This window comes from Salmo salar, chromosome ssa15 (genome assembly GCF_905237065.1).
Source record: "Salmo salar chromosome ssa15, Ssal_v3.1, whole genome shotgun sequence".
Taxonomy (NCBI): domain Eukaryota; kingdom Metazoa; phylum Chordata; class Actinopteri; order Salmoniformes; family Salmonidae; genus Salmo; species Salmo salar.
The window spans coordinates 85,285,926-85,313,581 of record NC_059456.1 but is presented as its reverse complement, the minus strand read 5'-3'; the positions used below and the strand labels follow the sequence as shown (position 1 = coordinate 85,313,581).

At 42.3% G+C, this 27,656-nt stretch overlaps 1 protein-coding gene across 4 annotated transcripts; it reads right to left on the bottom strand.

Annotated features, from left to right (window-relative positions):
• LOC106572405 (neurofascin) lies at positions 1-27,423 on the bottom strand. 4 transcript variants are annotated; one of them, XM_014146542.2, is made up of 28 exons: positions 27,018-27,422; positions 26,535-26,667; positions 17,246-17,373; positions 17,002-17,107; positions 16,692-16,882; positions 16,302-16,424; positions 15,855-16,073; positions 14,818-14,929; positions 13,276-13,460; positions 12,860-12,991; positions 12,553-12,696; positions 11,388-11,499; positions 11,150-11,313; positions 10,881-11,028; positions 9,972-10,096; positions 9,683-9,784; positions 9,324-9,521; positions 9,081-9,151; positions 8,728-8,950; positions 8,357-8,472; positions 7,925-8,135; positions 7,679-7,801; positions 7,383-7,556; positions 7,144-7,275; positions 3,629-3,698; positions 3,182-3,193; positions 2,843-2,881; positions 1-2,739 (listed from the first exon to the last, which is right to left on the bottom strand). In XM_014146542.2, the coding sequence occupies exons 3-28, from the start codon at positions 17,319-17,321 to the stop codon at positions 2,484-2,486; spliced, it is 3,564 nt and encodes a 1,187-aa protein (XP_014002017.2). In that variant the 5' UTR covers positions 17,322-17,373; positions 26,535-26,667; positions 27,018-27,422; the 3' UTR covers positions 1-2,483. The 4 variants fall into 4 exon arrangements, with proteins under 4 accessions (XP_014002017.2, XP_045552149.1, XP_014002014.2 ...); XM_045696193.1 differs by lacking the exon at positions 3,182-3,193 and having other exon boundaries at positions 27,018-27,423; XM_014146539.2 differs by lacking the exons at positions 26,535-26,667; positions 27,018-27,422 and adding an exon at positions 18,043-20,170.
• Positions 27,424-27,656: the final 233 nt, after the last annotated feature.

The window sequence follows — 27,656 nt, the reverse complement described above, 5'->3', positions numbered from 1 at the left end:
GAACCAGGTTTTTCTCTAGGATTTTGTCTGTGCTTAGGTCTATTCCATTTATTTTTATCCTAAAAAACTCCCTAGTCCTTGCCGATGACAAGCATACCCATAACATGATGCAGCCACCACTATGCTTGAAAATATGAATAGTGGTACTTAGTTATGTGTTGTGTTGGATTTGCCCTAAACATAACACTTTGTATTCAGGACATAAAGTTAATTTCTTTGCCTCTTTTTTTCCCAGTTTTACTTTTGTGTATTATTGCAAACAGGATGTATGTTTTGGAATATAATTCCTTCTTTTCACTCTGTCATTTAGGTTAGTATTGTGTAGAAATTACGATGTTGATCCATCCTCAGTTTTCTCCTATCATGGCCATTGAACTCTGTAACTGTTTTAAAGTCACAATTGACCTCATGGTGAAATTCCTGAGCGGTTTCCTTACTCTCCAGCAACTCAGTTAGGAAGGATGCCTGTATCTTTGTAGTGACTGGGTGTATTGATACACCATCCGAAGTGTAATGAATAACTTCACCATGCTCAAACGGATATGCAATGTCTGCTTTTACATGTTTTACCCATCGATCAATAGTTGCCCTTCTTTGCAAGGCATTGGAAAACCTCCCTGGTCTTTGTGGTTGAATCTGTGTTTGAAATTCACTGAAATGCTCGACTGAGGGACCTTAGAGATAATTGTGTGTGTGGCGTACAGAGATTTAGGTAGTCATAAAAAAATCCTGTTAAACACTATTATTGCACACAGAGTCCATGCAACTCATTATGTGACTTGTTAAGCAAATTTGCACTCCTGAACTTATTTAGGCTTACCATAACAATGAGGTTGAATACTTATTGACTCAAGACATTTCAACTTTTCATTTTTAATTAATTTGTTGAAGAAACATTTCCACTGACATTATGGGGTGTTGTGTGTAGGCCAGTGACACAACATCTCAGTTTAATCCATTTAACATTCAGGCTGTAACAACAAAATGTGGAAAAGTCAAGGGGTGTGAATACTTTATAAAGGCACTGTACAAGTGCCGGGATATTAAGGGGAGAGACAATTTACAGTTAAAAAAACTAAATTATGGCTGAAATACAGCATCTGTTACAGCTCTGAATCACCTGGCAGCTTTCCCCCCACTAATCTTACTGACGATGTTGCTGATTCATAGTCCCTGACTGGAAGGTTAATATACAGAATTCCGTGTGCACCATATCATTTGAGAACATGATGATACTGTACTGCTGCTCCTCCATATTGTACTTTCAACACTATTATTCATGATGGAAAAATGCAGCTGACCTATTTCACGTCATTAGAACAGTGTTTTAATCTATTTGTGTATTAATTAGAGTACCATGAGTATATGGTAAATCTCTATCAGTTAATATTGTCAAAATCACAAGGAACATTAATAATAAGCAGAAAGTAAATAAATGATTAAATAATATCATAGCATTTACAACTTCTAAATACTGTAGCTCACCACATTACAATTACACAAATTCCTCGTAAAAATAAAAGTGCACAGGGGAAAACAAGGTACAGTATGGTCCTAGGGATATGTTTAGGGATATTAGGGATATGTCTGTGTTTACACTTCCCGCTCACACCCAAAAGTAGACAATTTGCTGTCCAGACATTTTCAAGGCTACAGATGACATCTGTCTAGCTTTGAAAGATGTTGAAGCAGCCCACAGTCCTGAAATGTATGTACACAATGACAATGTGTCATCATACCAATAACAACATCAGCCAAGATTCACAGATCAATTTTTAGACAAAGCAACAGACAAACAAGTCAAGGGCACAGAGCCCTAAAGGTGGTACTATATTTACTGCCATCAGGTAGAGATAAAGTTAAAAGGATACTTAGCAATCCTGCCAGGCCTAAACCAGTGACTTAGCAGTGAATCGTTAATTAAGATTTTTCTCCCACTGTCATATAAATCATCATATAAATAATATTTATCATATAAATAGTTTCTCTACCAGGTGTCACTGCTTTTATCAACATGATAAACGTATCAATGTATCCCTCTGCCTAACGTGCAGTCAATATCTCTCCATTAGTAGGAATATTACACACGCACATCAACATGTACGCATGCACTTCCACACCCACAAAATACACCTGAAAAGCATGTACTTTTTACAACTTCATAAATGTAACTGTAACCAGACTAACTGTAACCTTCATATTTTTGTTAAATTGCTGCTGTATTGCATTTACAGCACCAACCCAGTGTCAATGCCGAGCATGAGAATAGAGGAACACTACCAGGCTCCAACCACATCACCTTGTGTGCCTGGATTGAAGAAGATGGTGGATTTGCTTGGGAACACCTGTGTCCCCCAGTTAGTGGGCAGTGGGCATTCCAGACCCAGTCTGATTCACGTATACAACTGTTTATAGACGCGCTAGTGGGCAATGTTCATTCCGGACCCAGTCTGAGTGTAACACCCATTGTACGTCTTGTTTCCTTATGCAAATGAATAGATGGGGCTCATGGGGGAGTGGGCCATCGGGGAGTGGGCTTCCTGGCTCCTGCTCTCACTGAACTCTGTGTCTCTGTCATCCCTTTCTTTGTGTCCAGTGTACTGGCCAATGAAGGAGCCGTCCTCGTTGAACTCAATCTCCTGTCCATCACCATAGTCCACCAGACTGTCGTCACTATCTGTCCGTTTCATCATGGTGTCTACTGTCGTCTGGCCCCTGCCAACTTTAGTCTCTTCCTCCCTGGAAGAAAAAGGACAATATCAGAGGATATGCTTCAGCAGCCGTGGTTATGGCTTAACAGCTTTCTGCATACAGTTCTAGACTAACTGGCTATAATATTTACCGTCGGGCAGAGTAGGGAATGGTGGTGACACGACTTATCCTGAAACATTAAAATAGATTGTTTAGGAATTGTGTTGAGAGCGAGTGTTGAAGAACATTGCTATAAAATGTCCTAAGATGGTTGATCATTCAATCAAATCCCTTAAAACCATTCATTTGTTTCAACAATGATAACACGCTGAATTGCAGACACAGACCTTTTTTATGTTGTTTTTTTGTTCAGATTTCTGATTATTGGTTATAAATATAAAATAAAGTCAATATATAAGTAAAATAATACTAAAATAATATAGTAAAAATGGTGTACATGGTGTAAACTTCAGTGTTAGTCTTATCATACCTTTCCAGAGACCTTCAGTAGTCCAAAAGCGAAAAGAACAAGGATGAAAATGTGAAAACATTAGTAGTCAGAATAGAGAGATCAATTGGGGAGTATTGGGGAGTTACCAGGAAAAATACATTATTCTGAAATAATGACAACACCAAATGGTACAATATTGTTAGGGAATTAAATGATTTTTTTCCAATGTTGAATATTATTACCATGACATATTACATAATGAATACATGTTCATATGACAGTAGATCACTGTTCATGTGGAATTATTTAGATACCATAGCTGTCTTAAAGGGAAACTGACATGAGGAGGAATACTTCACAAAATTATTATACATGATATATGTGGTTTACTTTGACCTATACAAATCTGGCATTGGTACCACTGATACCTATCTCAAGTCAAGGTTTTCTCAGTTGATTTTCAGACAGTTCTGCTATATTGCTTACCGATAGTCAAATGATCCCTCCTGATCTTTGTCATCCACTGGCTCCAATGTCACTTCTTTCTTGTCCCGTACTGAAAATAAAAATCTCTGTCTTGTTACTTTGACCAAATATAATATAAGCAATGCATACTTAGGGTAAATGTATCCTATCCATTAGATTGTTTAGTGCAATTGTGGGATCAGAAGCTTTATGCTAGTGATTTAACTATAGCATTAGGAATGACGTGTCCAGAACATTTTGAATGGGTTAGCCAAGGTGGGGCACAGACCCAGTTAAGGCAGGCCATAACATTTTGAACCTTAATCAATGCAAGGTGAATTTTATCAATATAATTATGATGGTTGAATGCGTGAAATGTTTGGCGCATTTCCCTGTTCAAATCAATCATAAATAATTTCCAAAAGTCTTGTTACAGTGTTTCCATTCAAGGTCAGGATTGTATATAAGGGCATTAGCATACAGCAGTAAATTCACTTGAAAGTGCCATCCAGAGCGTGAATGAATTATACCGTGACATTCAGGGGTCTCTATTTTTTAATGAGCCTCCTATAGGCGGGCCACAGTGTGATATTTTATAATATATAGTTTGTTGTTAGACATAAAATACTAAAATCACAAGGAAAGCAGCTCAAGTGATTTTAATGTAGGAAATCTGTTCCCAAGTATTCCCACGCATAAATAGAAAGGCATATGTGATTGTTTTCAATTATTCTGTTTTTGTCAAATACTATATATCTATTTGGGATTCTTGTAGTCAATTTACAGTGTACAAATAATTTATAACTACAGTACATTCGGAAAGTATGACTCCTTGACTTTTTCCATGTTTTGTTACATTACAGTCTTATTCTAAAATTTATTAAATCATTTTCCCCCCTCATCAATCTACACACTACACCCCATAATGACAAAGCAAAAACAGATAAAAAAAACAGAAATACCTTATTTACATAAGTATTCAGACCATTTGCTATGAGACTCGAAGTTGAGCTCAGATGCATCCTGTTTCTATTGGTCATCCATGAGATGTTTCTACAACTTGATTGCAGACCACCGGTTGTAAATTCAATTGATTGGACATGATTTAGAAAGGCACACACCTGTCTATATAAGGTCCCACAGTTGACAGTGCATGTCAGAGCAAAAACTAAGCCATGAGGTCGAAGGAATTGTCCTTAGAGCTCTGAGACAGGATTGTGTCGAGGGACAGATCTGGGGAAGGGTAGCAAAAAATTTCAGCAGCATTGAAGGTCCCCAAGAACACAGTGGCCTCCATCATTCTTAAATGGAAGAAGTTTGGAATCCCCGAGACTCGTCCTAGAGCTGGCCGCCTGGCCAAACTGAGTAATTGGGGAGAAGAGCCTTGATCATGGAGGTGACCAAGAACCCGATGGTCACTCTGACAGAGCTCCAGAGTTTCTCTGTTGAGATGGGAGAAACTTCTAAAAGGACAACCATCTCTGCAGCACTCCACCAATCAGGCCTTTTATGGTAGACTGGCCAGACTGTCACGTCCTGACCAGTAATAGGGGGTTATTGTAGTTTGGTCAGGACGTGGCAGGGGGTATTTGTTTTATGTGGTTCGGGGGTTATGTGTATGTAGAGGGGTGTTTTATTTATGTGTTCCGGGGTTTTGGTGTATGTTCTTGTTTTGGTATTCTAGGTTTTTCTAGTTTGTATATTTCTTTGTTGGTCTGTGTGGCTCTCGATCAGGAACAGCTGTACATCGTTGTTCCTGATTGAGAGTCATATATAGGGAGCTTGTTTTCACCTGGTTGTTTGTGGGTAGTTGTATTTTGCACTGCTGTTATTATAGCCTGTGAAACTGTCGGTCTGTCGTTCTTTGTTTCTTGTTTTCGTGTTCACTTTAATATAAATAAATAATGATGAGCACGCAACCCGCTGCGCCTTGGTCCCCTTCTTTCTTCAACGACAGCCGTGACACAGACGGAAGCCACTCCTCAGTAAAAGGCACATGACAGCCCACTTGGAGTTTGCCAAAAGGTACCTAAAGGACTCTCAGACCATGAGAAACAAGATTATTTGTTCCGATGAAACCAAGATTGAACTCTTTGGCCTGAATGCCAAGCGTCATGGATGCAACCTGGCACCATCCCTATGGTGAAGAAATCTCTCAATATCCTTGAATGGCCCAGCCAGAGCCCCGACTTGAATCTGATCAAACATCTCTGGAGAGACCTGAAAATAGCTGTGCAGCAAAGCACCCCATCCAACCTGACAGAGCTTGAGAGGATCTGCAGAGAACAATAGGAGAAATTCCCCAAATACAGGTGTACCAAACTTATAGCGTCATACCCAAGAAGACTCGAGCATTTGCAAAAATGTATAAAAAAATGTTTTTGCTTTGTCATTATGGGGTATTGTGTGTAGATTGATGAGAATAAAACAACTATTTCATTAATATTAGAATAAGGCTGTAACCTAACAAATGTGAAAAAAGGGGTCTGAATACTTTTCAAATCCACTGTATGTTCCGGTCCCACAACCATGCGCTCAAGGAAAAATATTGACCCACAGCTTAATGTAATTGGGGACCCCTGCTTTATAGTAAAGACATGTACTTTAACTGTAAAAATGTATTACCTTTTAATGAGTCATGAACACAACTAGTCATGATGTTGTCATCTGATTGTCAAACAAATCACTTCAAAAACTAGGCCAGCCTCCCTCAAAAAATTTACAATAAAAAAAGAAACGAAACATAATGATTTCTTTTTCATGACGATCCACTTTTCATACTTTTCCAGTCAATTCGTAAGATGCTGAATCTATTTCACTAGAGAAAGTATCTGAGTGAGGCACCCCTCTGTCGTAGTATCTGTAGCCCAGCCTAGTGGTTAAGAATGTTGGGCCGGTAACTGGAAGGTTGGTGGTTTGAATCCCTGAGCCGGCAAGGTGGAAAAGTCTGCTGTTCTGTCCTTGAGCAAGGCAGTTAACCAAAAACTGCTCCCCGGGTGCCAATGATGTCAGTTAAAGCAGCCCCCCACACCTCTCTGATTCAGAGGTGTTGGATTCAATGCACCTCTCTGATTCAGAGGTGTTGGATTCAATGCACCTCTCTGATTCAGAGGTGTTGGATTCAATGCACCTCTCTGATTCAGAGGTGTTGGATTCAATACACCTCTCTGATTCACAGGGGTTGGATTCAGTGCAGAAGACAAATTTTGGTTGAATGCATTCAGTTGAACTCTTTTTGTCCAGACAGCATCATATAAATGGGCTACACATACTAAGACAGAGGGGCTCTGTTTTGCTCGGATGCTTTCTCCGGTGAGATCGATGAATCTTGCTGTCGGTTCTTTTTCTTGGTAAAAATGATCAATATATTCTGAGACAACCTATCAGATCTGAATTTCTGAGGGGGCCGCTGGGGTGGCCAACCAGATTTCAGGGCACCCCCTGGACATGCCACTGAGTATTAGGTCTGTCTCTCCATCTAAGAATGTTAGTCCTGTAATGGAGAAGTCTTGTGGACTACAGTATTGCTACAGTACCTGGGTATTTGCCCCCTCGGCTCCTTTTGATAAAGCAGACGACCAGCAGGATGAGCACGAAGAGAGCCACAGCACACATCACACCAATTACCCAGCCCTGAGTGGAGAGGTCCACCTGCTCCCGAGCATAAGCTGTATGTAAACACCCAGACATGATTAATTGTCGTGATCAAATCTGCAGATGTGTGGATGTTTAATGGCTTGTAATTGTGTGCTGTGGTTGACCTGCAGTGTTATACCTTCAGTTGTATAATGGGGTGATTCCTCTGTGTACCACTCTCCTACCCCGATTCTAGTCTGTGCTGCTATGGTGAATCTATAGCGGGTGTAGCGATCATATCGGCGAACAGCAAAACTGGTGGTGTTTGGGGGAAATTCCTCAACACGCAATTCCTCCCCCTGAGTTGCGTTCACTGTAGAGAGAGTGCACAGTAGTGAGCCATGAGAACGTATGGTTAAGAGACATGCAGCTACTGTACTTACTGTAGATACTGTACCTTATTTGCTCACCTGGCTTATGAGTAAGTCTTCCTACCTGTCTGATATTTGAGAATGTATCCGGTGACGATGCCATTGGGCTCTGCAGGAGTGTCCCAGTCCACCCAGATCGTGTCCAAATGTCTCTGCTGGATTCTGAAGGATCTTGGAGCAGAGGGTGCTACAGACATAGATCAGAGGTCAAGTATGAGAATAAACACTGGGAAATACATGATTAGGAAAAGAACCATGACAGAAAAAGTGTCTGCCACATCTAATTCAGCACCACAACGCTTTTCCTTACTTCCCTCTGGAGTGGAGAACTCTATGGTGTTACTGGGATGTCCCTCATATCGGTTGTTGGCCACCACTATGTACATCTTGTAGTTGCTGTAAGGGATGAGTCCCGGCAGGGCACCAGAGCGACGCGACCCGCTGGGTGGAAAGGCTTTAGACTTCATGGCCCTGCTCACACTCAGCCACCTCAGCTGGCTACTGTCTCGCCAGAAGTACACCTGGGATATGGGGGACACAGCACATGCATTCGTTCTCTCTTTTGTTCTGTCGTTTATTCCCTCATTCATTCATTCATGCAGCCAGTGTGTGAATGGCTCTTCCTCCACCTCTCTCCTAAAGAATAACAATTTCGCCTGGATCTCTACTTGTCAGAACAGATTGTCACACTTGGAATTGAAAACCAGAAACTAAACAAGCCACCTATTCCCGTTAGTCTGACCTTGTATTCCTTCAGTTCTCCCATGATGCTGGTGTTAGCCACGGGGTCCCAGTGCACCGTGACCTTAGTGGCCTCTATCTTGGACACACGCAGGTTGAGGGGGGCAGCAGTGGGACCTGAGAGACACCCAGAGGAAGTTGTAATTCACTATGGTATGGCTAACTATGGTATGGCTAACTATGGTATGGCTAACTATGGTATGGCTAAATGTCAACTAGGTATAGACATGACAAAGATCAGTTTTATGTGTGAACAATAAACATCCATGAATTCATGGGATGGCATGGGTCGATCTAGGTCTATAGCTACCTGTAAATGTATATAAAAAAGTGTCTCTGTATCTGCAGGAAGGGATGGGTGGTCATACTCACGGTCTTCTCCAGAGTAGCCTATGACGACAGGAGACTCTGGGCCCATCCCAAAGTCATTGACAGCCTGGACCTTTATCTCATATGGTGTGAAGGTGTCTGTGTCGTAGATGTAGTATTTACACCACCAAGTGGTAGCGTTCTTCCACTCCTCCTTGGACTTCATCCGTTTCCACCACACCAAGTACTTTAGGTGGGGACCGTTCCACTCTCTGTTGTTTAGTGCCTTTTCCCCATACCAGACACGGAAGTTCAATTGTACACAATAAAAGTTGTTATTCTTCATTGAATAAACATTGAGTTAGAAATGAATGAATGGAGAATTAGCTTTTGAAAAAACACTTAGAATGTCTCACCTCCCAGCTGATCATCATGTTGTTTCTCCATGTTCCCACCCCTTTGATGTTTTTAGGGATGGCGTCTGGAGCTGAGAATCATAGCAAGTACACAGATTACTTTGGGAAAGCTCATTGTCCAAGTTTTTTAATATGAAAGATAATTGTTGTCAGCTGTGTTCCTGTTTAATACAATTAATGAAGCCAATAAGAAATCCGTTATTCATATCACATTATCGAACTCATCAAGCATGAAATACTCACGTGCTCCACCAGTCTGGAAGTTGGCTGACGAGCGACTGGGTTTACTCATACCAATGTCATTGATAGCAATGACCCTAAACTCATAGATAATGAATGGTGACAGTTGCAGAATGACAGAGTTGAGGTTTCCAGGGTACGTGGAAAGGTTTCTCCACTTGAAAGGTAACCAGTCGTCATCATCATACTGCACCAGGTATTCTGGAGGAAAAGCCCAGAAGAACACACTGATTCCTTCAGTTGTTGGTAGCTAACTCTGACTATTTCAATGAAACTATGGTGTATATGTGGCCTGAATCCAGGCCTATGTTTACTCTGGATGTCTTGCTCCTGAGGTGTAGACTGTAGGGTAGAGCTGTTACCTTTGATAGGACTGTGATTGCTATCTCCAGGGGTCCAGGTAAGCCTGACGCTGCGCTCAAAGGGGTCCGACAACTGCAAGTTTGTTGGGGGGTCTGGACGATCTGGGAAGAAGGTAAGGAAACTTTTGATGCAAATTCCAAAAACATACAGCATGCTTATGAAGTCTCTATCTGCTACTCTTACATAATGAAATGTAATTAACATTACATAACATGTAATGCAATTGCTGAAACACAGTGTATGTACTGTAGCTATGTATGTTAACTAAGTGTCAAGTTATTGTCCCACCCATCACCACCAGGCGGGCGGAGGCAGTGTTCTTGTCCAGCTCAGTCTTGATGATGCAGGTGTAATTGCCCTCGTCTCCTCTGTTGACGTTTGTGATGACCAGAGTCGATTCATCCAGCGACAGCCTGGAGATAATTAAAAGGACACAATACTGTTATTATTACAAAGTCATCTTGACAAATTCAGTTGAACTATTCACCATTTAGCCTTTAGTTATACTCAGATATAGACTATAACTCTGTTAATTTGATTTTAGCTACAGTGGTGGAAAAAGTACCCAATTGTCATACTTGAGTAGAAAATGACTCAAGTAAAAGTAAAAGTCACCCAGACAAATACAACTTCAGTAAAAGTCTAATAGTATTTGGTTTTAAATACGCTTAAGTATCAAAAGTAAATCTAAATGCAAAAAAATACTTAAGTATCAAAAGTAAAAATATAAATCATTTCAAATGGTTTATAATAAGAAAATCACATGGCACAATTTTCTTGTTTTTCATTTTATTTACAGATAGCTAGAGGCACACTACAACATTCAGACATCATTTACAAACTAAGCATTTGTGTTTAGTGAGCCCTCCAGATCAGAGGCAGTAGGGATGACCAGAGATGTTCTCATGATAAGTGAGTGAATTGGACCACTTTCCTGTCCTGCTAAGCATTGCAAATGTAACGAGTACTTTTGGGTGTAAGGGAAAATGTATGAAGTAAAAAGTACATTGTTTTCTTTAGGAATGTAGTGAAGTAAAAGTAGTCAAAAATATAAATAGTAAAGTAAAGTACCTAAAAAAACTACTTAAGTAGTACTTTAAAGTATTTTTACTTAAGTACTTTACACCACTGGTTAGCTATAACTATAACCCCATTGTCACAATGGTTACAAGGACAAGTAGTCATATTCAGGCTCACCTCCAGCCTATGATGAGAAACTGTTTGTTCTTCAGCCAGGTGGTGGTGACAGCGACCGTGGGGTCATGTTGGGCCTTACACTCCAACCGGACATCAGTCCCCCGGAGGACTCTCATATTATCTGGGCGTTTGAGGATTTTGGTGGACTCTGAAAAAGAGAGGATAAGGACCATGAGAACACCTGCAATGTGATCCATGAACAGTGTAACTCTAGATTGAACGACATGCAGAAGCAAAGTGTTACAGTAAATCTATTATTAGGCATTCACCTTTGACCTCTAGCTTGACCTTGTTTTCATCTCGTCCTGCTACGTTGCTGACAATACACAGATATGTCCCCTGGTCATCCATACGGGTGCCTCTGATCTGTAGTGTCCCGTTGCTGTGTACTTTAAAGCGATTCCCCTCCAGGTTGCCCAGTCCGTACTTAGACCTGTGAAAAAACAGGTAGTCAGTTACACACATGCATACACACACGAGAGAAGAGCATCATAAACATGTTCTCACCAGCGCAGATCAGGCACGGGCGAGCCAAAATAGCGGCAGTCTAGCCAGGCGCGTCTGCCCTCAATGACCTTCACCAGGTCAGTCCTAGGCCTAAGGATACGTGGCATTGCATCTGCAGATAAGAAGATGAGACATTAGACAACTCACATATACTTTTTATCTTCATTCCTGGCTGTGGAGCGATTTTAGTGCCAATAGAAATCGTATAATTTTGAATTTTGCACAAATTAAATCACGAAATGTATAAATTGATCTTTTGTTTCATGATTTGAAACTGAATTGAATGAATGACAAATTGACGTTTAAATTCAATATTTATACATTCAGTTTCAATATGGTATATATTGCATTCACTGTCTGCATATCCAGTTTACAAACTATAATTTCAAGTTTATCAAAGTTTCATATATTCAACTTCTAAAACGCATTCAGATTCTGTTTTCAAATGCAGTTCTCTAAATTCAGATTTAAAACCAAAGACAACATCCTTGTACTTTGCCAGCCAGGAAAGTTAGAGGAGAACAGATAGAATCCAACTCTCTATGTTCATAGGTAGAAAATAAATTCAACATGCCACATTGGCTTCAGAAATGGCCAGAGGTTTCTGTTCACCACAGAGAGTTTGATTCTATTTGTTCTCCTCTACCTTTTCTGGCTGGGAAAGTACCAGGATGCTGTCTCTGGTTTTGAATCTGAATTTAGAGAACTGAATTTGAAAACGGAATCTGAATGCATTGAATATATGACACTTTGATTAACTTGAAATGATGGTTTGTAAACTTGATACACAGACAACGAATGCAATACCTACAATCTACCATATTTACAGTATAAATATTGCATTTGAATATTCTATTAAATTGAAATTGAACTTTAAAACTGAATTCAACTGAATTCAATGATTCAATTTGTGCATTACAAATTAAAAAATATTACATTCAAATTCAATATCCTAATATTCTGAAATTCAAATAACATTTCTGTTGGCATTGAAATGTCTACATATGTGGCTCTGAAAATACTTGGTGTTGCATCTTGAGGAACAGAAAACGAAACTGTATCACACTAGAATCCTGCAATGGTGACCTAATATCTTGCATTTACACATATGCCAATGGATAAAGAGGTTTAGGGATATTTTCTGCAAACAAATGTGATATCTTACGCAGTACGTTGATGTAGGCATTGGCAAACAGGTAGCCATACTGGTTAGAGGCATTGCACTGGTAAACACCAGTGTTCGCCACAGTCACAGAACGGAAGGTAATTGTGTCTCCTGACACCTCCCTGTTCGGGACTGGAGTAGCATCTGGAAAGGATAGGAGAAGAAGAAGTAAACTATTATTTCCTAGTAGTTCAACTTACTTTACCATATAACCTTTTCAATTAAGTGACAACATGGCTGATATTATTCATATCATTATTGAAAAATGTGAGTGGCATCTATAATTGTGCTTAGGTTAGCTGCTTACCCTCTATTGTATCTCCGTTGATGAACCAACGGATACTGGGCCGGGGGATGCCGTCAGAGCGGCACACTAAGCGTGCATTCTCCTCTGGGGCCAGCACCAGGTTACTGGGCTTTTCCAACCAGAACGGCGCCGCTGTCATGGAGATCAGGTCAGCAGAAAAACACAAACATATCATATCACATAAATCTACATAAATATGAAATATTTCCGTAATATCAAACACCATACAAGGACAAGTAACCATGTCCAGGCTATATCAAACTACTGAATATCAAACTAATGGGCTATTTCCTCCCACGGGAAATCAAACAGTGTAATGTAAAGTTCAAATCGAAATCCTTGTGAGAGTAAATATGCTGAACATGTCCCAGTATCTGTGTGTTGGTGTGATGAAGGGATGTAGATGATTGGCTGACCTTTGATCCGGACAGTGATGGTGTGTTCCAGGTATCCAATCTTGTTTGTGGCAGTGCACGTGTATTCACCAGAGTCCTCAAAAGTGGCCTTGGGGATCTGCAGTAACTTGTTGTAGTTCTTCACCTTCATGTTGGTCGTGTCCAGTTCCTCTCCATCTTTGGTCCATGTGATGACAGGGGTTGGACTATTATATGGTAATTATAATTAAAACCAAATAAAATCACAAGTCAGGTGTATTCAGGATGCTTTGAACGTTGAATGAACATTCAAAACTTGACGACTTGGTTTGAAGTAGTAATAGTACAAAACAAGATACTTGAGGCATTTCAATGTAGCCTTGTATGACTTACAACACTGTCAAGGACATAGCAAGTTGCACCGGCAAAACTGGGAAGTGGAATAGAAGAAGAAGTATGGAGAATAAGCACATTAATTACCATATAAGTTTTGCCCGTTATAAGGAATCAGAATTGTTCCACTGACTTGATTAGCTGTTGTGAAAGACCAAATAAATGAAACAGATATGTGTGAAATATGACCGGAGTCTGCATTTGGTCCTATTTTAATTACTGTTCATTGAGATACAGTACGTTAAATATACCTCCAACAGTTGGTTTTGTTTAATTCAGGGCCCTAAAAACGATAACTCGAAAGCATCATGATACTGTACAAGCCTCTTGTTCACCACAGGGGGCTTATTGGAGCTGTCATTTGTGACTGAGACTTTTAAAAATGTGCTTCAAACAATGTACAGTACAATTGTGATTGCTATGCATACATTTTTATATTATTTCTTGATACATTTGAATTTTGAAACGAGGTCTAGTTGCGGCCATAACCGGAATAGATTGTAAACGACTCTTGGCGGAATTCAATTGCTTGACTGCCGCGGTTGAGATTAGCACATTGATTTGTTCTCGAGTTCCAGTTTTTTTGAGCTGTGTATGTTTTGGTTCTATAAAGCTGTGTCCATCGATAACATTCTACAATCAATAAAGTGCATTCTTTCTAGCACCATGCAATCAATGTTTAGTTCTAAACATGTATTTTTCTTCGCTATACTGTCTGCAGCATGATCTATTTTCCTAGCCTCGTGGAGAAAAGCATTGTGATAGATTGTTTAGGCCTGTAATCGGGATCCATTGTTTCCCCTTCAAATGTTTAAATTAAAAAAGGGGCAAGCTTTTTACCCTCTCAATTCGAGCACTGCTGGTACTCCTATATTTGAACTATTGTGTTGTCCCATGTTTCTGTTTTTACTGTTATTGTTCTGGCCTCTTGGTGAAGTCGTGGTTGTAAATAAGAAGTGGTTCTCAACTGACTTGCCGAGGGAAAGAATGTCCCAAAAAGTGTCGTTGAGAGGATCATGGCTAAATCGTAAAAATTCATGAAAACAACTATTTGCATTTTGGTCTTGATTTTATGTCAGGTGAAAAAATCGGATTTTAATAACACATTTTTTTAAACAGGCGGGGTTATGACTTTAGCCATAATTATGACTTTGTGCCTGTGGTAACTAGTGACGACCGATGATCACTCACACTCCAGCAGCGATGCACTCGAGGAGCAGCTCCTCCCCCTGCAGGACAGTCTGGGAGCTGGACCTCCCGGCTGGAGACAGGAAGGTGGGAGCGGCCTCAGACACCATGCGAGCTGTGGAGGAAACACAACACACCACACAGAGTTAGAACCACAGAGATAGATAGAGGACTCTATTACACAAAAGCCCACTTTAGAATGGGAAGGATCAATATGGACTTTCACCATTTTGAAGTCGTCAACTGGGTGGGACTTCCTATGGGTTAATGCTGCAATTTGTAACTTTTTGGGTGACCTGACCCAATTCACATAGAAATGTGAGTTACAGATCTATCATTCTCATTGAAAGCAAGTCTAAGAAGCGGTAAATCTGTTCTCCCCTAATTCTATGATTCCGGTTTTGTACACCAGCTTCAAACATCACCAACCTTGGCTTTATACCTGTTCCAACAACACACTCTAGGTGGCAGTGTGCACTCGTTCAGTTTGTTTGCCAACTCATAGAAGTAGTAGAAGAAGAAAATTGACTACTTAAAGTGGAGATGGCCTCAATGACGCTGCCCGTGTTCTCAGAGACATCATAATGGGACAGATACAATGACGCAATGTCTATCTAAGTCTATGGTTCGAACTTTTGTCACTTAAATATCCTGACAGCATGGACAACGACTGTGGTTTGACTACGACTGGTACTTTACACTGGGTATGGAAAACAGTGGCGCCTAACTCATCCTGGGCCTGAAGACTGTGTGTCAAGGCAGACCAATGTTAAAGAATGTTCAGGTTGTTAAGACAAGGAGGTTGTTTATTCTTGACAGTATACTTAGTAAAAAATTAAACACAGCAAAAGAAGCAGAGCACACACTCACCACTGCACTAGGTCAGTAAGATCGGAGAAGGGCTATGGTGAGTCGTATTAGGGATAGTCTGAAATAAAACAATGTGGGGCAAACCAAAGCAACAGTTTAATAAGGTCAGTTAGTACATGGTAAGTTAAGTAAATGATGCAACATCCCTTGTGCTACATACCAATACTCACTTGTAAGGACTCTTACGGTAATAGGCATCTTCTGTTGGATTATGTTTTTGTAGGGGAAGCGTGCGTTGCAGCAGTAGTCGGTGGCAGAGTCATTGACGTAGACATTAGAGAAGTAGAGATCTCCATTCACCCCCATAGACACTCTACGGTCTTGTTTGATAGGCAGCATGACTGGGGGGTGGGGCTGGTGAGGCCAGTTGAAAGGTCTCCCTGATGAACCTGAAATAAATACAAAGTTATTTATGCATTTCCTGGTAAGGTCATCTGGAGTTGATAGGATAAATACAGATAATGTTTGGGATAAGTGCCATATTACAAAAACATGAACAAAATAAGCTCATCAGTTCTGAAGGAGAGACAGGTGGTTGTCATTAATTATAGAATATCAATGCCATTCCTAGACATGATGTACTTCTGATGTGAGAATAGGAGGTAGGCTCTACTCACACTTGCTCATCCAATAGGTCTCAGGTTTGGGAGGGCCTGGAGGAGGGCTGCAGTCCAGGACCAGAGGGAGACCAACACTCACCGTTACCGGTTCCAACACCTCTCTGGGCCACAGAGGGGCCCCTGACATGAAAACATAGGGTTAAGAGGATGAGGTTAGTGGCATTTAACACAGAGAGCAGAATCTTGCCGGGATATGGACTTATCTTAACATAAGACCACTTTTGAGGTCTGAAAACGGCTGACAAAATTAGATTTTGTACGGATTTGTCCCTTTAAGCTTTGCTTGGTTCTGCCACCAAAGTTGAGCATTTTCAAGGTTTGAGGCCCTAGCTTTCGAATGTACTCTGTGACAATGGACTCAAAAGCCTGAATGGAGTGGCAGCTTACTAGAGATGCGTAGGTTGATCTTGTTTGAGTATGCAGTGCCATACTCGTTGGTGGCAACACACTGGTACTCCCCCTCATAGGCCTCCGGGTCAGCCCAGGCATAGATGTCCAGCGTCCCCGAACGTCTCCTCATCGAGGCCTGAGGGTCCCGTGCCACATTGAAATACTTCCCATTACGCCTCCATGAGAAACTTAGGGATAAAGGCAAGTCATTTGGTTAAAGTAGTTAAAAGAGTTGTACTACAGTTACTCACAATTTTTATACGGTTTTGAACTATAAAGAAAGTGCTTTTGATGTGTCAGTTCTTACATTGGGTGGGGGGTGCCTTTGGCTTCACACTCAATGACCATGTTGTCTCTGGGGTCCACAACATGATCCTTCAATGACTGTTTTATAATGGTGGGGGGCTGTCTGACTGTAGGTTGACAAGTCAAAATGAAAGACCTGATTGCATTAGGATTGTACATTAATTTACATACTGTATTTGACAATATACAGCACTGTACACTATTATCACCATTTTGCAGCAACACAATAGGTTGTATTGACTTACTTTCCAGTGGGACGTCAATGGCAGACAGTCTTTGCCATAACAGTAGTAATAGAGTGGATCTGGCCAGCATCCCCATCTCTACAGTGAATGACCTTCACCGACCCTGTTGAACTGCCGGATGCCTTTATCTAGGAAATGTTTCATAAGTGACCGATTAAGCAATTAAAATGTTTCATGAAATCAAATGAAATTAAATATCATGACATTTATGGGACCAATTGCTTGGTAAGACAATATTTTCTAGCGCAAAACAACAAAATAAAATGAAATGCCATTTAGTATCCAAACAGCAGTATTTAATCTCAGTCCCACTCAACAGTTTGCGCTGTCACATTCTCTGACAGAGTCTCTTTGTCACTGTTTCCAAACAATAGATCCACCAACGCAACACATGCCCAGGACTCAACTCCAGTCTCAAGCCATTATGAAAAACTTTCCTCCTCCACAGGACTACATTAATGAAGCTTTTGTTAGTTCCTGTATAGATTTACTTGAATCCCCAAAAAATACATTGTTATAATGTAATTAATATGTCACTACTATATTACCCTGTTAGTTATATATATATATATATATATATATATATATATATATATATATATATATATATATATATATATATAAAATATATATATAAAAACTATATATAATATAAATATATATATATATATATATATATGATACAAAGTGTAACAAAACAGATCATTGATCAGACTCATTGATCAACTCATCTACAACAATTATCAGAACTTTTCCTCCTCTTATTAGAACACATTAGCTCATTACATCTGCGTTACCTTTCATAAGTACAATCCTTCAAGTGGAATATCATGAGGTTTCCCTCTTCCCCATCATCTCCATGACACTCCAATACATTGAGTTTCTCCACAATTCCAATTAGTCCAGTTAGTGCAGCAAACAGATAAAATCCTTGGTGGTCAATCAGTCAATTTTGTTTCCTTGGTCTATCAAATAGCAGGAATCTGGAGAGGCAGAGCAGAGTGAACATCTCAGTAATAGAGTTTCTGTCTGTGCCATGGCCATTCTGCACTCTGCCCACCCATCTCATGAATAATGAATGAGCTCCCTTTGCCCCCTCCTCACCACCCACATCTCTGTGCCTGCCAAGCTCCCTCTCTCTTGCTCTCTCGTGTACACGCACATATTCGTTCAAAGAAATCTGTGAATAAGTATCATGGAAAGTTTTAACAATGAGATGATAAAATGTGATTTGAGTGGAATGATTGAGCACTGCTTGGAATTGGAATGATTGACATTGTTGCGGGTTGGACATGACATAATTTGCATGGAAAGAAAGATGGTTGTCACAACCATAGATATAGAGCCTTGATACATGGTCTGTGGTCACAACCTTGTATGCTGACTCATTTGATGATGCCTATCTGGGGGAACTTATGACGGAAGCCAGACAGAATTGTTTGTATTTACATCAAAGCTGTGTAATAACAAAGCTTTATCTCTATTGCAGTCCCATACTCTGCTTATGGGCTTATTCATATTGAGCAATTTCAGTGGCAGAAATAATTCTACAGAAATACTCTGTGTACTCAGTGGAAACACAAGCTAGCCCATAGTCTGCACATGGTTAGCATTTTTATTGGTTTTGATGACATCAATGATGTGGGCCTTATTGTTGGCAGCTGAAAAACAGGGAACAGAGTATGAGTGCAATGTTTGTCTCAAATTAATATTATATGCAAGAAAAAACTTTGGCAAATGACCTCATCACAAAGGCTGTTACAAGGAATGACTGTTTTATTGGCAAAACAGAGGCATATGTGTAGCAAGCAATGTCTGTTGTGTCTGTTTGTGAATTGTGTTGAAAGCGATTTTATGGTGTCTAACCCTCCGGCCAAATTAACTTCCTTTTGTATGAAAACAAAAACAAACACTTCACTTGTTTGCACTCTGGCCACCTTCCCACTATTGTCTCCTTCCAATATGTAGCTCATCAGCATTTTCTATTCCAATTCTATTCCATACTCGACCACTCTAATACAGTACAACCCACAGGTGGCTGGTGGCACCTTAATTGGGGAGGACGAGCTCATAGTAATGGCTGGAACAGAAATTAATGTAATGGAATCAAACGCATCAAACATATGGTTTCCATGTCTTTGATACCACTCCATTCACTCCATTCCAACCTCCTGTGGTAGACCCAAGCAAGAACAATCATTCAGACTGACTGACATCCTCAGAAAGGGCAAAGGTCTAAGCCGTTCAGCGGAGGACTCTTCAGGAAAACAAAATGCTTTTTTTTCTAGAAGCAGCACAGAACTCTAGAAGAGGCCACTGTCTCTGTGGCAGTCTTAAGCCTCTACATAGTTCTGACCCAAGTAGGCTAGGAGCCCAGGAATGCAGACACAGCACAAATTCATGGATATGTACTATACTCTATGCTAAAATGGACAAACATGACTGGTGAGGGTAAGATGAAAACCAAACCAATTAATTATCTCTGCCTCTTTTTGCTAAAGAATCCAAAGGGTTTCACTGTAAGCAATTGTTTGGAGATGTCACACCCTGATCTGTTTCACCTGCCTTGTGCTTGTCTCCACCCCCCACCAGGTGTCTCCGGTTTCCCGTTTCTCCAGTTCTCTAGTTCTTGTTTTCTAGTCTATCCCGTTCCAACCTTTCTGCCTGCCCTGACCCTGAGCCTGCCTGCCGTTCTGTACCTTTTTGACTCTGCCTTGGATTACGAACCTCTGCCTGCCTGCCCTCGACCTTCCCTTTTGCCTGCCTCTTTGTTATAACAAATATTCTGAGAACCGAACCATATGCCTCCTGTGTCTGCATCTGGGTCATATCCTGAGTTGAGATAGTACGAACTGGCCATGACTGACCCAGCAGACTCGGACCAGCTCCACAACGCTGTTTGCCTGCAAGAAGCCACCATAGGAAGACACTAGGAGCTACTTTTGAACCTTATGGAAGGACTCCATACCTTGGTGGAACGCCATGACCAGGGTTTCAACTCATTACTGGAGCAATTCCGCTGACTATCTATTGGGCAGCAAGCCATAACGGAAACCTCCCGGATGCTCAGTAACCCTGCTACCAGCGGTGCTATTCCCCAGCCTACCCCGGCTTCCCGAGAACCCCACTTACCTCCTCCGGCGCGCTATGTTGGGGATCCTGGGGCCTGCTGGGCGTTTCTCTCCCATCTTTGAGCTGCAGCCCTCTTCGTTTCCTTCAGATCGTTCGAAAATAGCGTCTCTCATAATGCTGATGTCTGGAAGGGTACTCGCCTGGGCTACAGTGGTGTGGGAGCAACAATCCGCCGTTTGCCTTCGTCTGGAGGATTTTGTAGCAGAGGTGAGGAAGGGGTTCGATTCTCCAGTGTCTGGGAGAGAGGCGGCTCGGAAGCTACTTCCGCTACATCAAGACTTCCATAGTGTGGCAGACTACGTGGTAGACTATCGCATGTTGGCCTCCGAGAATGCCTGGAACCTGGAGTCCTTGGTTGACACCTTCCTTCATGGATTATCGGAGGAAATTAAAGATGAGCTCGCAGCTCGGGAGTTACCCATGGACCTCGACTCCCTCATAGCCTTGACCATAAGGATCGATGGGTGCCTATGGGAATGCAGGAGGGAGAGGAGGTCTGTTCTCGGCCACACTCGCTCATCAACGGTTTCTGCCTTGCCTCCGAAGAACCCCGGAAGTCCCCGGCGCCTGTATTCCCGAGAGAATCTGAAGTCACCCGAGTTCCCTCGGGAATCATCGGGGACTGGCGACTCGTCTCCTCCAGAGCCCATGATGCTGGGCAGGGCTAGATTGTCTCCTAATGACTGTTTACGCAGGCTGAGCTCCAACAGTTGCCTGTATTGTGGTCTACAGGACATTATATATCCACCTGTCCAGTAAAAGATCAGTCTCATCAGTAGGTACGAATACGCTGGTGGGCCTTACTTGAAGTCTCCAAACTCCTATTACTCGTACTCCTCTCCATGCTATCCTGCTGTGGGGTGACCGGTCTAAATCTCTCCCGGTGCTCATTGACTCTGGGGCTGACGAGAGCTTCATGGATGCTATCCTGGTATCTGAGCTGGGTTTCTCCACACAACCCCCTCTATTCCTATGGACGCCAGAGCATTGGATGGACACTCCATTGGAAGGGTCACTCACAGTACTGTTCCCATTAACCTGGGAGTGTCAGGCAATCACAGTGAGTCCATACAGTTTCTACTAATTGAATCTCATGTTCCTGTGGTTTTGGGATTTACATGGCTCCAGAGGCACAACCCCTTGATCGACTAGGCAATTGGGTCTATCCTGGGTTGGAGCCCGTTCTGCCGTGCACATTGCCATGCACATTGCCTGAAGGCGGCGCAGCCTGTCCCGGGACGTCCTCCTGCGGAAACGGAGGATCTCTCCGCCGTTTCCGCGGAGTCCCAGGACCAGCGGGAGGTTTTCAACAAGGCTCACACCACATCCATTCCGCCGCATCATCCCTACGATTGCGCCATTGATCTCCTCCCGGCCACCACACCGCCTCAGGGGCGGCTTTATTCCATGTCTGGCCCAGAGACCAAGGCCATGGAGGAGTACATTGAGAACTCTATGGCTGCAGGGAGCATTCATCCTTATGCCTCCCCTGCCGGCGCAGGGTTCTTCTTTGTGGCAGAAAGGACAAAACCCTGCGACCGTGTATCTACTACCGGAGCCTCAATGACACTTTAAAAAAACGTTACCCTCTACCACTCCTCTCCTCAGCAGTCGAGCCTCTCCAGGGGGTGATCATCTTTTCAAAGTTGGACCTTCGGAACGCCTACCACCTAGTTCAGATACGGGAAGGAGATGAGTGGAAGACAGCCTTCAACACGCTAGCAAACACTACGACTACCTGGTTAGGCCATTCGGACGGACCTACGCTCCCACCGTGTTCCAGGCCCTGGTCAACGATGTGCTTTGTGACATGTTAAACTGGTTTGTGCTTGTCTACCTTGATGACATCCTTGTCTTTTCCCGTTCGGCTCAAGAGCATGTCCTCCTCATCCGACAAGTCCTCCAGCGCCACCTGGAGAACCAGCTGTTTGTCAAAGCGGAGAAATGTGAATTCCATTGCTCCACTATCTCCTTTTTGGGATACGTCATCGCTGCCGGGAATGTTCAGATGGATCCTGACAAGGTGAGAGCGGTAGTGGATTGGCCCCAACCCACATCCAGAGTGCAGATGTAACATTTCCTGGGATTTGCACATTTCTACAACAGCTTCATTTGGGGCTACTTTCTGCTCTCACCTCTCCCAAGGTTCCGTTCACGTGGTCCCCAGCTGCTGTTTTTGGATCTTAAGCATAATTTCATCACTGCCCCCATCCTAATCCATCTGGACCTGTCCCGTCAGTTCATGGTGGGGGTCGACGCCTCGGACATTAGAGTGGGGGCCGTTCTGTCCCAACGTTCTGCCCAGGACCAAAAGTTGCATCTGTGCGCTTTCCTGTCCCATCCCCTTAATCCTGCTGAGAGGAACTATGACATTGTTAATCGGGAACTTTTCACAGTCAAGATGGCCCTGGAGATGTGGAGGCACTACCTTGAAGGGGAAGGAACACCAATTCTTAGTGTGGACCGACCATAAGAATCTAGAATCTTGGCAGGCTCGTTGGGCTCTGTTATTTACTCGGTTAAATTTTACCATCGTGGTCCTCAGTTCTCGTCCAGGTTCTGGAAGGCATTCTGCACCCTGATTGGGTCATCGACCAGCCAGTTCTCTGGGTTTAATCCCCAATCCAAAGCCGGTCGGAGTGAGCCAATCAGGACCTGGAGACGATTCTTTGTTGCCTCGTCTCTGCCAACCCCACCACCTGGGGCCAGCAACTTGTGTGGGCAGTGTACGTCCACAACACCCTTCCCTGCTCAGCCACTGGTCTCTCGCACTTTGAGTATTCCTTCAGTTACTCCGCTCTTCCCTGAGCAAGAGGAAAAAGTCAGCATACCCTCCGCCCCTGGAAGAGAGCATGGTCCACTCTTCTTAAGACCAACTCCAGGTATCGGTGACAGGCGGACTGCCACTGGATCCCAGCTCCCCGCTATCGTCTCGGGCAGAGGGTATGGCTCTCCACTCGGGATCTTCCCCCCAGGGTGGAGTCCCGTAAACCTTCCCCCCGGTTTATCTTCCCTTTCCCCATCTCTAAAATCCTGGACCCAGCCTTCATCGCCGAGTCCCGCCAACACCCCGATCAACCAGGTATGGGCCCGGGTAGGACCCCCCTCATCACTGAGTGGGGGGGGGGTCTGTCACACCTTGATCTATTTCACCTGCCTTGTGCTGGTCTCCACCCTCCACCAGGTGTCTCCGATTTTCCCCATTATCCTCTGTGTATTTATACCTGCGTTTTCTGTCTGTCTGTTGCCAGTTCTTCTTGTTTTAGGGCACCACCAGCGTGTTTTCCATTTCGCCAGCCTCCTGTGTCTGGACCATAGGGCTCCCGAGTGGTGCAGCGCTCTAAGGCACTGCATCTCAGTGCTAGAAGTGTCACTACAGACCCTGGTTCAATCCCGGGCTGTATCAAAACCGTCCGTGATTGGGAGTCCTATGCGATGGCGTATAATTGGCCCAGCGTCGTCAGGGTTAGGAGAGGGTTTGGCCGGGGTAGGCCATCATTGTAAAATAAGAATGTGTTCTTAACTGACTTGCCTAATTAAATAAAGGTTAAATAAAAATATCCTGAATTGTGATAGGAGAGCCATTGCAATTGGGGCTTGGAGTCACAGATCACTACCAGTTCTGACCATGACCATGATGTCAACCACTGAGGCCCCTGCAATAACAGACATATAACAGTATCACAGGAATGACAATTGAACTTGAGCATGGCTCATCCACTTGTACCGGTCTGGGCTTTTCCCCCAACGTCATCTTGATTGAAACAGAACTTGAGCCCCCTCACAAAGGAAACAAAAGCAAAAAGTATGTTCAGCTTGGCTCTTGGCATGGCCTCTTTCTTCCCATGCATTTGACTTCAGCAGGGTTTCAGTCTGACCAGTGCCATGCACCAGATTGCACAGTGTGAAGGGCTCGAGTGGCGGGCGGAGGCAGCTCTGTGAGGATAACAATGTCTCTATGTCCCGTGGGTCCCCTTTGGCACGTGAGGCTAGGGCTTGGCTAGGAGCAGATGGCATGTGGGAGGATTTCTCCATCTCTACACAAGCTGCCTGTTCAGGAACGGAGTCAGAGACAACCCATCACTCAATGCACAAGCGTCACTAGGCCTACACCAGTGAGGAGGAGGGGTGGCAGTTGCCAGACACAAAGGAGTATTCTTAAGGTAACATCAGGTGGCAGGTGCAATACTAAGCATCATCTTCATTTGGACTCTGCTGGAGTGCTTATGCTCTGTTGCCCCTTTAATGCTCTGTTTCTCCTGACTGTTGCCAGTAGTTAGAAGTTTTAGCCTGGTTTGAGCCTGGACCATTTCAAGTGCCATGAATATCAAATTAACATGGACAAGTATAAAAAAAATCAGACTACCAAGACTGTCATTATAACTGTGATCTTCAATCAAAAGCAAATACTGTATGTCCGCAAAAGAGACTAAAATAAGGTCAATACCAAAACAATGAGTGCATCTAAATGCATGCCAACAGCTTCTATTGGGAATCGTGGGAACCAAAAAATTAAATAAAAATATATATATTTTCCACATTTTGTTGTGTCACAGCCTGAATTTAAAATGGATTAAATTGAGAGCATGTGTCACTGGCCTACAAACAATACGCCATAATATATATGATTTTAGACATTTTTACAAATTAATAAACAATGAAAAGCTGAAATGTCTTTAGTCAATAAGTATTCAACCCCTTTGTTATGACAATCCTAAATAAGTTCAGGAGTGAAAATGTTCTTTACAAGTCATATAATAAGTTGCATGGACTCTGTGTGCAATAATAGTGTTTAACATGATTTTTGAATGACTACCTCATCTCTGTACCCCACACATACAATTATCTGTAAGGTCGCTCAGTCGAGCAGTGAATTTCAAAAACAGATTCAACCACAAAGACGAGGGAGGTTTTCCAATACCTCACCAAGAAGGGCACCATGGTGACTTTAAAACAGTTACAGAGGTGAACGGCTGTGATAGGAGAAAACTGAGGATTGATCAACAACATTCTAGTTACTCCACAATACTAACCTAAGTTACAGAGTGAAAATGAGGAAGCCTGTACAGAATATAAATATTTCAAAACATGCATCCTGTTTGCAATAAGGCAATAAAGTAAAACTGCAAAAAATGGCAAAGCAAATAACATTTTGTCCTGAATAAAAAGCGTTATGTTTGGGGCAAATCCAACACAACACATCACTGAGTACCACTTCATATTTTCAAGCATGGTGGTGGCTGCATCATGTTATGGGTATGCTTGTCATTGCAGGAGTAGGATGCTCTGTTTCAAGTGCCTAGGAAGTTTTTTTATGATAAAAAGAAATGGAATAGAGCTAAGCACAGGTAAAATCCTAGAGGAAAACCTGGTTCAGTCTGCTTTCCAACAGATACTGGGAGACAAATTAATCTTTCAGCAAGACAATAACCCCAAACATAAGGCCAAAATTCACTGGAGTTGCTTACCAAGACAACATTGAATGTTCCTGAGTAGCCTAGTTACAGTTTTGACTTAAATCGGCTTGAAAATCTATGACAAGACTTGAAAATGGCTGTCTAGCAAATATCAACAACCAGCTTGACAGAGCTTGAAGAATTTAAAGAACAATAATGTGCGAATATTTTACAATCCAGGTGTGCCAAGCTCTTAGAGACTAACCCAGAAAGACTCACAGCTATAATCACTGCCTCATTACAAAACTGCTGATTCAGTGAAAGAACCTCCCTCTTCTCATCTCAAAGGAGGATGAGATCATTTAAAGCTTGACCCTGCTTCTGATTCCTTCTGACGAGCAGCTAAAAGAGTACTCAGTCATACAAAGACACTTGTCATGGAATAAAATCTCAACATCTATCCAGGACTTAAAGATACAGTCCGTACGATGTGCACAACTCTCGTTTCATGTCTATGAAATACATATAAATGTAATGCAATTAAATTATTTTTTCAAAAGTCTTCAGATACAAAAATATAAACAACGGTGAAGAGTCATATTCTTCAACAATCACAGGGTAGCCTCTCTTAGTTGAAGTCACTAATGAGCAGCAGAAAATCTTTTGCACCAAGATTGCACCAATAATGCTTGTATTTAAATTCAAAGGCATTCATAATTGCCAAAAAGACATGCAATACAAGCAAATAAAACAAAAGTTACCTGGAGAATTAAGTTGCTGTATTTGTTCAGTCTCTTTCCACCTACAGTTGCAGCTACGGTGCTTCTCCTCTGCTGCTCTCTCGGTGAACTCAGAGCAGCTACTCTGGTCTTAACATCAGTCTACAATCAGCTTCTGAAAGTCAGTGTGTGAGTGTTGTGAATTTTATTTTGCATTATTTCCAACCACATGCGGGACAAAATTAGGTCAAACTCTCTGGTCACACGACATGTCAAATGGGCACCATAATGTTTCCTTTGTGTAATAGGGATACAAAGATAACGTCATCTCCGTCCATTGTGATAGCAAATGTGATGGCAGACTTCACAAGTCAGTTGAATAGAAACAAGGTCATAACGTGTCATTTATTTATATATCAACTTTAATAGGGGAAACATGTCAATTGGATAAAAGTGTATATATCAAATAATTTCATGCCTTTTGTTATCTGTGCTATTGCAGAGTGAAAGGCGGGGATTACTGACCTTGTGTCTTCTCTCTGGCTGGCACGGACACACTCATTCCCTCTCTCACAAGGCCTTTCTGTCCCAAACAAAGTGTGTCTTACACTGACTGACCACTGACCAGGGAGGGTACGGCCTCTAGATACAGGCAGGCTGCCGTTAACCCCTCTCACTCCAGCAGTACACAGTCGAAACTATACATGACTTACCGCTTTTAACTGCTCAGTTGTTGCATCACCAACACCAATCCAAGTCTGGGATGGGAATGACTGGGTCTGAGAGAAGTGAGATAAGTTACTACTTGAATGCAAAGGCTTCAGCTGAGCACAACAGCCCAACAGAGGCCAGACATTTCACAATTATGTGCGAGACAAGTTGCTGGATACATCAGAGTAATTCATAGCTATGAGAGGCTGAAGCTAATTTCACCTTGACACAAATATCATAGAAAAAAAACACAGTACATCATTTTAAAATAAATAATAACCCTAACCGTAACCCTTTTAGCTAACCCTTCCCCTAACCCCAACCCCAATACTAACCTTAACCATTTAACCTAACTCCTAAACTTAACCCTAACCCCTAGCCTAGCTAACGTTCGTGAGCTAGCTAATGTTCGTGAGCTAGCTAACATTATCCACCTAGCTAGAATTCAGGTGT